The sequence below is a fragment of the Frankliniella occidentalis genome, unplaced genomic scaffold (genome assembly GCF_000697945.3).
Source record: "Frankliniella occidentalis isolate FOCC.00 unplaced genomic scaffold, Focc_3.1 Scaffold115, whole genome shotgun sequence".
Taxonomy (NCBI): domain Eukaryota; kingdom Metazoa; phylum Arthropoda; class Insecta; order Thysanoptera; family Thripidae; genus Frankliniella; species Frankliniella occidentalis.
The window spans coordinates 707,867-720,919 of record NW_026267243.1 but is presented as its reverse complement, the minus strand read 5'-3'; the positions used below and the strand labels follow the sequence as shown (position 1 = coordinate 720,919).

The 13,053-nt window shown below is 46.8% G+C and overlaps 2 protein-coding genes across 5 annotated transcripts in view; one reads left to right on the top strand and one right to left on the bottom strand.

Annotated features, from left to right (window-relative positions):
• Nucleotides 1-6,797: 6,797 nt before the first annotated feature.
• LOC113204687 (uncharacterized) lies at nt 6,798-10,610 on the bottom strand. Its single transcript, XM_026419954.2, has 2 exons — nt 10,446-10,610; nt 6,798-9,745 (listed from the first exon to the last, which is right to left on the bottom strand). Exon 2 carries the CDS (start codon nt 9,696-9,698, stop codon nt 8,826-8,828), a length of 873 nt encoding a protein of 290 aa, XP_026275739.1. The 5' UTR covers nt 9,699-9,745; nt 10,446-10,610; the 3' UTR covers nt 6,798-8,825.
• A 330-nt stretch (nt 10,611-10,940) lies between these two features.
• Nucleotides 10,941-13,053, top strand: part of LOC113204686 (protein kinase C, brain isozyme) — a 75,637-nt gene continuing 73,524 nt past the window's right edge. Inside the window, exon 1 of one of the 4 annotated variants that reach the window (XM_026419950.2) lies at nt 10,941-11,237. In XM_026419950.2, the coding sequence (XP_026275735.1) occupies nt 11,047-11,237 (191 nt within the window). In that variant the 5' untranslated portion in view covers nt 10,941-11,046. The remainder of the gene's footprint in view (nt 11,238-13,053) is intronic. The other 3 variants (XM_026419952.2, XM_026419949.2, XM_026419951.2) reach the window with 3 other exon arrangements.

Below are 13,053 nucleotides of genomic sequence, written 5' to 3'. Positions count from 1 at the left end.
GGGCGGAGGAGGGAGCAGGAGGGAGGAGGGAGCAGGAGGGGGGAGGGAGCAGGAGGCGGCAGGCTCATTGTTTGCGGCAGGCAGGCAGCGCAGCCCCGGCAGGCAGCCCCCACAACAAGACGCCACTCGCGTCACGTCACGTATGCCGCCCTTGTCACACCACATAGCTACACTCCCGAAATAAACTCCTTTTATTGAACAACGTAACCAAAACCTAAGTCCACATTATACTATACAATAGAGAGAAATCCACGACAGGTAAGTATATTTACACATTTAATGACTCCTCGCGGCCATTTTCCTTAACAAAAGGTTATTTATAACATAGATACTGGTGAGTTTAGGAAGTTATGTCCGGGCGAATATTTCCGACGTGTGTATCGCGACGCAATGTTTTGCGATCGATTCGCCTCGTCCACGCACACACCCCTGCGAGGGGAGGAGGAGGAGGGGCGTTCAGGTGGCGCGCGGAGCAGCAGCCCACTCAGTGTCGTCTGGTGCAGCAGCAGCAGCACTGCTCTGCCCGAAGGGCAGTTATCTGACTCACGGGTTGCTTTTGACCCAGCGAGCGAAGAAAGTTGTTGTGAGACGAGGATGGAAAGGGTTAGGGTGGTAACGGTGAGGGGGATATAGAGGGTCAAATAATAAACGAGGATGGATCGCGGCTGGGGGCGGGATCACGCGGAATAGAGCCGGGCCCCTGCTAAACCCCACCCGCCGGGCCGACCGAGCGAGCCGATCGCAGCCGATTGGCGGAAAGCCCGAGCGGAAAGCTCCCGCGTCGTGTAGAGCCGGGGAGAGAGGACGCGGCATCCGTTTAGCGTTTGATGGAGAGCGGGGGGCGTGCTCTGGAGAGCTCCCGGTCTGTGAGCGTTGAGCGCCCCCGCTCTCCGCCCCTCGCCGCCCTAGTCCAGTCAACACGTTCACAAATCCAAGTCAAAACGACAGCGCGTTTGCGTGAGGCATTTCATAATAAAAACGGGTCCGTAAATTGTTTTTGCCTGAGCTCATCCTCCTTAGGACTGGCCACACCAGCGCGAGCAAAGCAGCTCATTGGGCAGCAATGGTCGTGCGGCTGCACCGGCCCCACTCAAAGAGCCTCCTGCTCAAAATAGAGACCCCCCCCCTCCCCCCTACTAGACAACCGCCTAGGTCACCACCTCCACGTTGTTGCTGGGCTCGCCGCGCCCCGTCCGCGTTTGGATTAGACCATTTGTTCACCGGCAGACACCACAAAAACACACACGCGCGTCGCACTCGTTTCGAACTGTGCCGCGCGTCGGGCCGGCTACGATGAAGTTCTTTTTGTTCGGCCAAGTTTATTTGAAAGTTACTTCTGTTAGATATACTTCCAAATGGGAGAGGTTCTCCCACTCCCCATATCGCCTTTGAAAATAAAAAAGAAGTGAATAATGGTTTAGCACACTGTTACAAATAAATTGCGCATATTGAAATGACGAAAAAAAATAAAAAGTGCTATGTCAAGTATGCAATCGTTTTTATAAGGGGAGCAAAAAACTTCAAGAGATTATCAGCTGATGCGGGGCCAGCCGGGAATCATCAAATATTTGAAGCACTTCGTACAGTACAAAGTAAAACATGCGATTAGGCGGCGCTGAAGGACCCACGAATTAAGAGGTCGAGTGCTAGGCGGCGGCGGCAGGTGCGGCAACAAATGACGTAGGACAGTTCAAAGAAATAACATGGTCTTGCACCCAGTCTCGAAACTGTACATACTAAAATGTTTCACCAAAAGTGTCAAAGGGTGATCTTTAATTTCATTTTTTAAAGTCATTTTTTAAAATATGTTTTCTTAGGTGAGCATAAATAAGAATAAAGTTCTCTTTCTCCAATTTTTTTATTTTTTTTTCTCTCTTTTTTTTTACGAAATGAATTTTAGTACAGTGGCTGGTCTGCCACAACGAACACCTGTGCGTATGCAAGCCTCACTGAACTGAACCTCGACCCATTTGCTGACGTTCGTGTCTCCCTCCCCCCAAAAGTGTAAAATGCTATCCCATACTATGTCTTTGCATTCAATCGCACGCGGAAACTGGAAACTACGCATACATAACTGCTTGAGAAAATGTCACACTAGTTCCGTTTAACTTTTCGGGACTTTTGTTTTTTGGACAGTGTTAGTTTTCATTTTGGGGCGAGCCCCTCCTCTGCTGGCTTGTGCTGCAGACCTGTCGCGGAACGCACGGAGGCCAACCGCTTACTCGCAGAGGAAATTCGCAAACCGGATATATAACCACCACGGGAGGGGTGGGCCGACTAATTCGCCACGGCGGTACGTGGCGAGGTATCGAAGGTTTTCGCTGCTTCTACCAGCGAAAACGGTGCAAAATAAGCGGAAAGTAAAAGTTGCGATTTGGCGACCGCGCGAATCTCTTTGTGCTGGTCATTCGCTCAGTGAACGACGCAAACGCACAGCTATAAAGATCGTACAACGGAGCGTGACTTTGATAGGCCAAGGTCTGTCACACGATCCGACAATAATTGAATGATTGACATCATTACATCGCTATGGCGACGTACACGTCAACGCGCCCCCATTCCTACGGATTCGTAAATATTACAGAAGGCTACCGCGCCGCTCATTACTCTGTAAATCCCGGGTGTCCAGCCAGGTCGGCGACAAAATCGCCTGACCCGCAAAACTACCCCAGCGCCAACCGCATTAAATGCGCTCAATGCGCATTGAAATGCACATTAAAGGTCACACCTTGGTGACGCATTAAATGCGCATTACAGCATTTAATGCGCATTTAGTGCGCATTACGCTGTAATGCGCATTTAATGCGTCACCAAGGTGTGACCTTTAATGTGCATTTCAATGCGCATTGAAGCGCATTAAGGGGGGATCCTAGTGTAGCGGCTCAAAAACAATGCTTATTTTGCGAATTTTGTATTTAAAATACTGTAGCTCGTATCGAAAATTTGAGGACATGGTTTAATAGATGGCACTTTAATGCAAAAAATGCAAAAACAAGCGTCTCAGTATCTTCAAAGTTGTGGCGACACGGCCTGCTACAAGGGAGCATGTAGTTTTATGCTGGCCGTACACTTTCCCACGGACTGGTGCGTCTAAAACAGTCGTACGAAACGGTGTTTTGTTCGGGGGGAACCTGGCTATGGTCGGTACTAGAAGATCTGGGATCGGAGGTGCCCTTCATATTAAAAATAAATTAAAACATTGAAAATTTTTACCTCAACTTCAGTACTAAAAGTTTGACTTACTCAAAAAAATACTAAAAATAATTTTATCGTAAAGATCCTAGTACCGACCATAGCCAGGTTCCTCCTGAACAAAACACCGTTTCGTACGACTGTTTTAGACGCACCAGTCCGTGGGAAAGTGTACGGCCAGCATAGCGCAACACCTGTGACACGCCATCTTCCACCAGGGCGTGTCGCCGCAGTTTTCAAGCGATCAGGACGTTTTTACTTTAGTTTTGTAGATGAAACTGCCATCTTTTAAACGGTGTTTTGTACAGTTTGATAAGAGCTATAGTTTTTTTTAAAATAATTCCTAAAATTACCCTTGTTTTTGAGACGCTACACTAGGATCCCCCCTTAATGCAGTAGCGCTTCTGGGGTAGTCGACTTTACGTCGACTATCTGCTGGACACCTTCTGGTTCTTTGCATGGGCACAATGGGTGGAATGCCTATGGACTCGTACAATGCAATTACCCGGAAGAACAGATAAGTCAGAATAGCAGAAATCTATAGATCGCCTGGTTTTACGGGTGAGGCGACTTTGTCGCCTACCTGCTGGACACCCCGGATTCACAGTGTGTACCTACACCTACACCAGCCTACAAGCAAGACGCGGTCGGCCCGCGCCGATACCAAACGAAAACGTTTCTCCAACGTTCCATGTCGACGACGCGCTCAATAAACCAATCAAACGTTACGTCGGTAAAAAGGGCGCGCGCGTGGCGGGGCAAACGTTTCGACCTGACCCGCCTCAACGAGCCCAGCGCGTCTCTTCGCTTTCTCCTAGAACTAGACGAGCCCCCTAGACGAGAGGCTTACAAGTCGCCACGCCTCGCCACGCCCCGTTCCCGTGGCAACGTCCCCGCCGAGGGGGAGGTGCGGCGAGGGGAAGGGAACGCCACGGCCCGTCAGGCCCGCCAGAGCCCCCCCGCTGCAGCGCCACCTTGCCGCCGCTTACAGTTGCAGCCTGCTGCACCACGGGGCCGGGGCACGCCTCTGGCCCAAGCTGGCACGGGTTCAAGTCCCGCCACAGCCACGTTTAGTAATGAGAAAGGAAGACAAACAAAAACACCGCGACCGTGCCGCCAAGGTGGGGGCAAACTCGGACGATTCGGCCCAAACATTTCGCAAGGACGGCTCTCGGACGTAAACAACGACCAGCGAGGAGAGGAGGGAAGTCCTCCCTCGCGGCCCAGGCAGAGTTTTGGGGCCTAGACACAGGAGTTTTGTACGGCGCATTGCCCGCCTCCCAGGCTGTTTCTTAGGGCTAACTGAGGGAGAGGGGGTGGGGTGACCCCCCCCCCCCTTCGTTTTCCCTAAAAAAACTGACTGCGCCTGCCCGCCCACAGCCCACAGCCCCATATCAACATGACATCACCAGGGCAAGGTGCTATCTGCCGGGTGCGCGAGGCTGTGAGTGGAGTAAACTGACACTCGCAAAGCCCCTCCTGGTGAAAGCCATCAAGTGCCCCCCGTGCACTCGGACGCGCCCGCGCGCTTTATGGGCAAGGGCCCTAAAGGGCGGGCGGACCGGCGGCGTTGGCTATACTGCGCCCCCCGAAGGCGAGCGATCGATCCGCAACGAGGGAAGACCCGTCAAAATCGTTTGAACGGCTCGGAGTCGTACAGCCACGTCGGCACGGCACGGGACGAGGCACGTCCGAAAGGCGCAGCGGAGGCGAGGGAGGGTGCGCTATCCGGAGGCGTCCTGGGCGTGCGTCGCTCCGTGGGGCCGCGCACGTCAGCCACCAGCCCAGCCCGCCGCGCTTCCGCCACGCGACCAAAGCCACCAACGCCGGGCAAGCGGCCCGCCCTCGACGTGACCACCATGTGGTCACGAGTCCATTTCAAATCGCAAAAACGGAAATGCCTCTCTTGACGCAGGCCTCTGTATCAGGTGGCTGATTGACCTCGCTCAATCGGACGCGTGAGTGGGATTGCCCACCGCCCCTGTCCACTTGCGGGCTGAGCCAATAGGCAACCCGTCCGCACCCGTGCGTGCGGTACTGCATAACTACAGTGAGCGGGGTTTATCAGCCACCCGGTACACGTAGCAACCTTCAGCAAACCCTGCCTTGGTTGAGGTTTCCTGCCCAAAATGAGTGAGAAAAAATTGTGCTCATCCGATCAAGCACAGAATTTGTGACATTTCGCCCATTATTCTGATAGACCAATTCTTGGCCATTGCGGAGCGAAGAATCATTGAATCACACACTCGCGCGTATACATAGCCATACGTGACCAAAATGTGGCCTCATATTCTGACTCGGGTTCCGAAGTACAACTTCCTGGCACCTGCGGCTTGGGGAAGCCAGGTCTACTTTAAAAGACATTTCAGGCCTAGACCAAGTGGTAACCATTAACCCCAGTTCGGCTAATTACCACGGATAAACTTTATTTTTTCAACCACTGAAAGAAATGGGAAATGAATACTCTTGGGCGCGCGAGTTTCCTTGGGCGTGTTCGCACAGGGGCAGGGCAGGCGGCAGGTATCGGGTGTATTGGCGCGGGGCGGAGGCCCGCCAGGCCCGCCAGTATGCCAGTGGGCGGCCGTGACCGTCACCGCGCCGCCCGCCCCTCCCCGCCGTACCGTGGCAGCCCGTGGCGCAACGCCTGTCTAGGGCTCCACGGCACCAGCCATATCCATGTAATTAACCTGTGTTGCACACGCCCGTGTTTTTCGCTCCCCGCCGTCTCTCAAGTCGCTTCAGCGTAAGCACCGGTCGGGAGCGGGGTGGGGGTAGAGCAGCAGTAAAGCGGGCGAAGCTGAACGCGAACACGCCAAGCTTTGTTAGAGCGAACTGCGAAGCTCCAGCCGGCGAGGCGAGCGCACAGAGATCTCTATGCTCTGCCCCTCCTGCCGGGTCCGGCTCGTGCCTGCTCGTGCGCCCCCCCCCCCAGCCGCATGTTTGTTGGTTGCCAACGGCCGCACGCACCCTGCACAGTCCGTGCGGAGTACGCTGGGCCGACCGCCGAGGCGCTGCCCCGTCTCTCAGGCAGGGCCAGCTTACGCTCGACCGACTTGGGCGGCGCGTTCCGGAGCAGGGCGGCCGGTGGGAGGAGGGGGGGGAGGAGGGGCGTCTTTTGTCTCTGTCGCTCCCGTTTCTCACGATGGACGGTTTCTCTTTCCGAGCATCGCGAACCGAACAGCTAGCCGGAGCCCGACCCCTAGATTATGTCCACCAGTCACCAGTCTCAAGCAGGACACAACAAACAAAAAATGTATAAAAGAAGAATAACTCCTACAAGACCCCCAAAGTAACCAAGGGAATCGCATTTTGGCGTGATGGCGAGTGTATAAGTGTTAGTGTCTTGTGCGTATTACGATGGAAACTCATGAAATGTATTTTGAGATGCCAAACATTTGTGAATCTTCTTGATGAAATTGTTCACAAAGAAAACTGACATTCCTTTGTCACACGAATTGTCACAAACATTACCCATCCTATAATTTTTAACCACAATAACTTTTATTATATTTCGTTTTTGAAGTGCCATAATCTCATTTTTTTTGAACTTCTAATGGCAGCCCCTAGCTTAAAGAAAAAGCGGGGTTTAATCAAAAAGCATCCACTGAACACATCTATGTTTATTATTAAAAGGTCTCACACTTAAAATATAGGGATCCAAATCTAAATAACATAGTCCTTACCCAAACAATATGTATGTAACATGTATCCTTTCACTTATATTTATACAAATTATGTACACCGCTTTTTGCACATTAAACTTTTTAAGATGGGGTAACAAAGTCCAATTTATCACTGAGAAAGATCAAATATGAAAGAACAGAGGAAGATAGAGAACGCAAACCCAGAACACTACCACAGATAAACACATGCCACAAATTGTTTTGTGAAGATGACAAGAAGAATTTTGTGCTATATCACTCATTTACCCACCTATCTAAAACCCTGAATAGACGACACTCGTAAAGAACGCAGTTCGTATTACTGGTAGCTGTCCATCCAACATGCAAACATAAACTAAAGGTATGGGGCCATAAAGTTCAATAGTGACATGCATTTCTAACATCAATTTGGTATGATTAATGCTGCAAAAGAAAATGTGATGCAAAGTAATTTGTAATTGAGGGTTAAGAAAAGCTTCTAAAATTAAAACAAAGGTAATAAAAGGTGATACACTCTCATTCAAAAGTCTGAAGGATATACTCCACAAAGATCATAAATGCACAGAAATCAAAAGCACACTGGGATTTAAAACATCTGTGCTTAACAAACATGTAGAAACAAAATTTTATACTCAGTAAACCTATAAGAAACAGCAAGAAACAAGTGTAGACAATTTTCACAACAAAATATGCTGTAAGTGCTAGCATCTTCACTTATTTCTATCATCAATGCCTGGGAACGGAAAACTTCGAAACCTTTCATGAATTTAAAATAATTAAAGACAGGCGGTACAGGTAGAATTTGGTATGAAAAACATGGTAATGTCCACAGCAATAGAATTATAGCCAATTAAATATATAAATGAAGAAGGTAAGGACTAAAACTAAGACTACTGCATCACAGACCACCAATCTTCCATTTTAATTAAAATACTACAGGACAACTCCTACCCTAAGGAAACAAATTGAAAGTTGCAGATCAAAGAAGATAGAATAAAATTTTAAATGCAGGTTTGCCGGCACTTCACAACTTTGACAGCGCACACAACCACAAAAGTCATGAGAAATTTAGCATGATTTCCATACAAGTACATAACTGTTACACAGGTACATTCTTGCAAATCATTTTTTTTTTTTGTAGGTTTTGTTTTGAAAAATAAATAAATAATTTACAATGATCAGTCTCTTCACATTATAATGTAATATGTAAACTGACTAACAGAATATGGCCAATCTTACATGTTATTGTCAATACTGAAATCAAAGGTTCTTTTTTTTATTTTTGGCTTGAAGTTATTCGACATGAAAGCTAAGTTGATGAAATTCCAAATTTTGTAATTGAAGACAAGTAATGAAACTTAACTTTGCTTTTAAATCAAAATATTACATGAAACTAACACGTTAAAACAAGGAGGAAAAAAACAGGTCATGGCAAATTATTATGAGATGAGTTTCAGAACCTCCTCATCTGCAGATCAGCTCAGGATACAACAAAAGAAATATCTTGTCTTTATGTTTAGGCTCAAATAAGCACAAATCAAGCAGAGGGCACAGCAGATTTTTGATAATCTAAACAAGCTATATAATTAGGTGCACTAGAACAAAATATTCAATTTTTCTTAACATATATATACACTGAAAATAAAATACAGCTATCCTACTAAGTATGTTCACATATGTCAGATAACTAATAAGAATCACAGGTGTAATTGGTAAAAATCATTGAATGAATGTGAGCCACTCCAAAGTTTCAACAATGAGACCATTTTTTTCATTCATTTTAGGTACCGCTATGTACATTTATCAAGATAATAAGCGTCATCTTTTGTTCATTGCAGTGTACAGAATGAATATCACATTGCAGTCATTTTGTTAAGGCTGTCTGCATTTGCTTTCAGCATACTATACACAAGAGCAGTACATTGTTCAACACTTGCCTTAACATTTCATCAAGCACTGGAAGATGAAATATTAGGATTCCACCTCTGACACTGCACAGTGGTGAGTCTCAATTAAAGATTGACTTTGATCTTTGAAAGATCCATCTTGAAGAGACAGAGGAGCAACGACCATGACCAGATCTGACGCTGTATCAGCACGCTGACGTCTGCAAGGACTGACCTCTTCGTCAGAAGTAGAATTACTGCTACTGCGATCTGATCTCAGTGCAGCTTGCAACTGCCTGTTCTCTTCTTGAAGATGAATAAGTTGCTCTTGAAGACTTGCAAGGGTTTTGTATGGGTCTTGCATGCTGAGAAGTTCTTCATATGTCCGAGCCTTCCTCTCCAATTTTTGTATTTCTTCAAATAGTCTTTCTCTACTCCAATCCAACAGCACTTCTTCCCTAGCACTTTGGTACTCCGACTCAAAATCTCGCATGTAATACATTTGACTGAACGCATCCTCATCTTCATTACAATCAGCAGGAAAGTAGGCATCAGGATCATCCATAGGCCCACACCAAGTTGGTGACTTATAACTGTCCTCAAAATTAAAGAATTGGGTGGAATCTTCGTGATCGTCAATCAAGAACTGTGTGGAGTTCTCAGGGGCTTTGGGGACGATGACAGGTCTTAAAGATGGCTGAGAGGGACGATGGTTGCCTACATGTTTGGGGGTAAGAGAACCCAAAAGACTCATCTCTGACCCTGACTCAAATGAGTCCTCATCAGTTCCCCTTTCCCCGCCAGACTTACTCAAATGCAGGTCAGGCGGGTGCACCGCCAAGGTTCTGCCTGAGTGCCGCTTCTTCCCTCGACGATGGCGTTTTCTCCTCTCCCTAGATTCCCACGTTGTGCGCACAGGGCCAACTTCACACACCATTTTAGGATTTTCTTCCAGCATGACACGAAAGTTCCGATACACTTCGCACTACTCAACGTTCGCAAGATCTGCAACAGAAGAAAAAGGAAAATTTAATACATATTTAAAAAAAAGAAACAAAGTTATTTCCCAGTCTAATATCCCTTGTGCTTAAATCTTGACCCTTATAAAATAGGAATTTAAATTTATGCAAAATAATCAAAGTATCAGTAATTAATAAAATTTCAAAACTAGACTAAAAATTTCCTTAATTCCCAAAAATATATAATTATTATTGTTAAGTTAAAAATTATGTGTAGGAAGCCAAATGAGGAAAAATGTGAAAGAGCAATTAAAAATGATTCAGAATAATAACTCCGTTTAGCAAACACCAAAACGGATAATTTAGAGAAAATTTTAAGAAAATCGTGAGATTTGATGGATCTTGAGTCACTTGGTAACAGAGTTCATCAGAATTTTGCCAAATAAAACGAGAATACCGCTTAAATGTAAAATGACAGCATACGATATAAAACTAGTACCTACATAAAATTATACGGTATCATTTGATTTCTTTGTCTATGGTGCAATACGTTGCAATTCTCTGATCGTTGAGTTTTCGTTAACAGGACGAAATCGAAACGTTTCATAGGTCCGCCATGACAGTCGGACTCGCCTACCAGCCCCCTCACCACAAGGCGATCAGAATTTCCCAAATTTCTCTCTCTGAGAACGCGCTACACCCTAAAAACTTTCACAGATCGATGCAAAATGATAAAAGACACATACCTTCGCTTAACTCGGGACGGTACGGTTCCTGATGATTTCCAAAAGCAAATCACTTCGACAGAAGAATATTCCACGACCACAAGAGCCATTTCGCTCGTTCCAACTGAGTCGCGAGCCAGCGACTAGGAAGGAGAAGGGCGTGGGGGGTCGGCGAGGCGTCGCGTTGCGTTCGTTGTTCGTTGCGCCGACGAGGCCGACGTTTGTCTGCATGGTGGCGCCACCTATTGGTACTTCGAAGAAACAACGCCCACACTTTCTTTGGATACTTTTCTTTAAATTTACATCATATTTCGCTCACAGTTGGAGTTCAAAAGATATAAAAGTACAAAAAAGTGGCATTGTGAAACTATCGGTACGTTTTAAACTCTGCGGAAATATCTGGTCATTTAGCGGTCAGATTACCAAAAGGACCCTGGCCGCTTCGTGCCCAGCTACTTACTGTCAGAAAAAGCAAGGCGAGAAAAAGAAGACTAGCAGAAGATACTGCCTTGGCTGAATTTCTATTTTGAACTTGGTTTGTTATTGAGAGAAGGGCTTCGTTGTACACGGCAGTGCAGCAGTTGAGCTCTCGGCTTGCAGAGCTGTCAACTGTGTGTGAAGGATGGCAGACGAGGAAAACGTTCAAGATGATGCCCCCGGCGCGGGGGACATGACCACAAAATTTGCCCTGCGACTTCGCGGACGCAAAGGTGCTCTCAAGAAGAAAAATGTGTACAACGTGAAAGATCACAAGTTTATTCCACGGTTCTTCAAACAACCCACCTTCTGCAGCCACTGCAAAGATTTCATTTGGTAAGTCTCTCATTTTGTTCATTTAATGTTTATTCTGATGTCGGGCAAATGTGTTAGAGTGTAGATGAGTATATTTCTTGGGACGTCGAAAAATGTTGGTTATCGTATTGGTTCGTCGCATGGCGTTGGTAACGTCCCCGATCTGTCAAACGAGTTGAAGTTTGATACCTGTGTTTCTAACCTTCCCGTTTGTTGTGGTTATTTTATTGCCACTAGATTTGTGCAGTTTTGTCACTGTGTGAAGCTCGTATCAGACCAATGAGAAATTCATATTTCTGTAACTTTGTTAATTTCCGACTTTCCCCCCTCTTCTTTGTCATGAATTTTTGAATGAACTGAACTGATGACATTTCTGTCAACATGCTCCACTGTCACTGACACAGGAAGACAAATACAAAGATAATTTGAAATTTTCAGTACACTTCTTTCACTTGGCTACATAAGCAAAGCTAAACACATTAATGTTGGGGAAAATATTGCCTTTTTCTTTATTTGGCTTTCTGAAAAAAAAAATGAAAGGTTTCAGAAGTCCATCATTATTCTAACAACCTGTTATTGTCGGAGCTGGTCGCCCTTTCAACCCAGAGGCGATAATTAATATCTACATATTCGTTGAGTTCCCTCCATCCTACCCCACCACCCCTCTGGGGCTTTTGCGGGACAAGCCCCTCGGCCCACCTCCAGCCCCACCCTGCCCCGCGCCACCTTGCCACTGTGCTCCCGCCCGCCGCCCCGGCCCGCCCCGCCCCGCGCCGCGCCGCGCCGTGTCCACCTTCCACGGAATTTCCGCGTGACGAGCGGGGCAATGTCACTCGCTCGCATCAAGTTGATTTCGATGCCGGGAAAAAATAAATACATTAAATGAGGTGAGAAATGTGTCAATCTTCAAATAAGAAATGTGCCAAGGTTTCAGAAGAACCTTCCCATTGGCGTTCAATTTTCGCGCGTTAAGCCTATTATTTATTTGATATACCACTTCTGTGGGGGCAAAGGAAAACAAACCCATGCGGATACGCCCTGTTGGAGGGCCCTTTTATTACGTGATGCCCAAATTAGGCCAGATCCGCTTACAACCTCCGCCATCCCGCCACCGAGGCGGACCTGATAGTCAAGCACCCCCCCCACCCCCACCCCTCCCCCAATCGGTATTATAAAAAATAATGTGAAGTGCTGAACGAGCAGCCCTTGCTCGTGCGCGTATGTGCAGAGCCCCTGCCCGCCTTGTGCCGGGGGGTAGTGGCCGCGAACCCGCAAAGGTGGGCGCGAAGGCGGGCACGTCTGCGATATGACCTCCGGGACGCGTATAAACATTCCCTGCGCGATTCAGCGCCCTATGGCAAATTCAGCGGTACGCGACGAGCCCGGCGCCCCCGGCCCGCCTGGTTGGCTGGCTAGGCCGCCGCTTGCTTCTCGCTTACCTTCACTTACTCTTACTACTAAAAACAATGGCTTAGAGTCATAAACTAAGTACTATCATTGTACATTTTGCACTAAAATACCAAAAACTTGTAACTAATAGATTCTTAAAATTATAAGAAAATTTAAAGTTGCTCATCAGCAGACTTTTCTTTCTCATTGTTAAGGAAAGACTATACTGACAATCCTAATTGTTATAGTAGTTACTTTCTGGATTAGTTTGAGCCATATAGGATGACAAAATTTTCCAAATAAAACTAGCTCATAGAATATTTTAAATTTACGTAAACTTTTGAGTTACAAAATTTCCATGCGCTAAGTTTTTTGGTGGATTTGGTTATTCCAAAGATTGAATGAGTTTTTAAAGTACACCAGTTATAAACTACATTTTTAGTAATGT

What these genes read in the sequence shown, in the direction of transcription:
- LOC113204687 (XM_026419954.2), bottom strand. Translation starts at nt 9,698, where the DNA reads ATGCTGGAAGAAAATCCTAAAATGGTGTGTGAAGTTGGCCCTGTGCGC.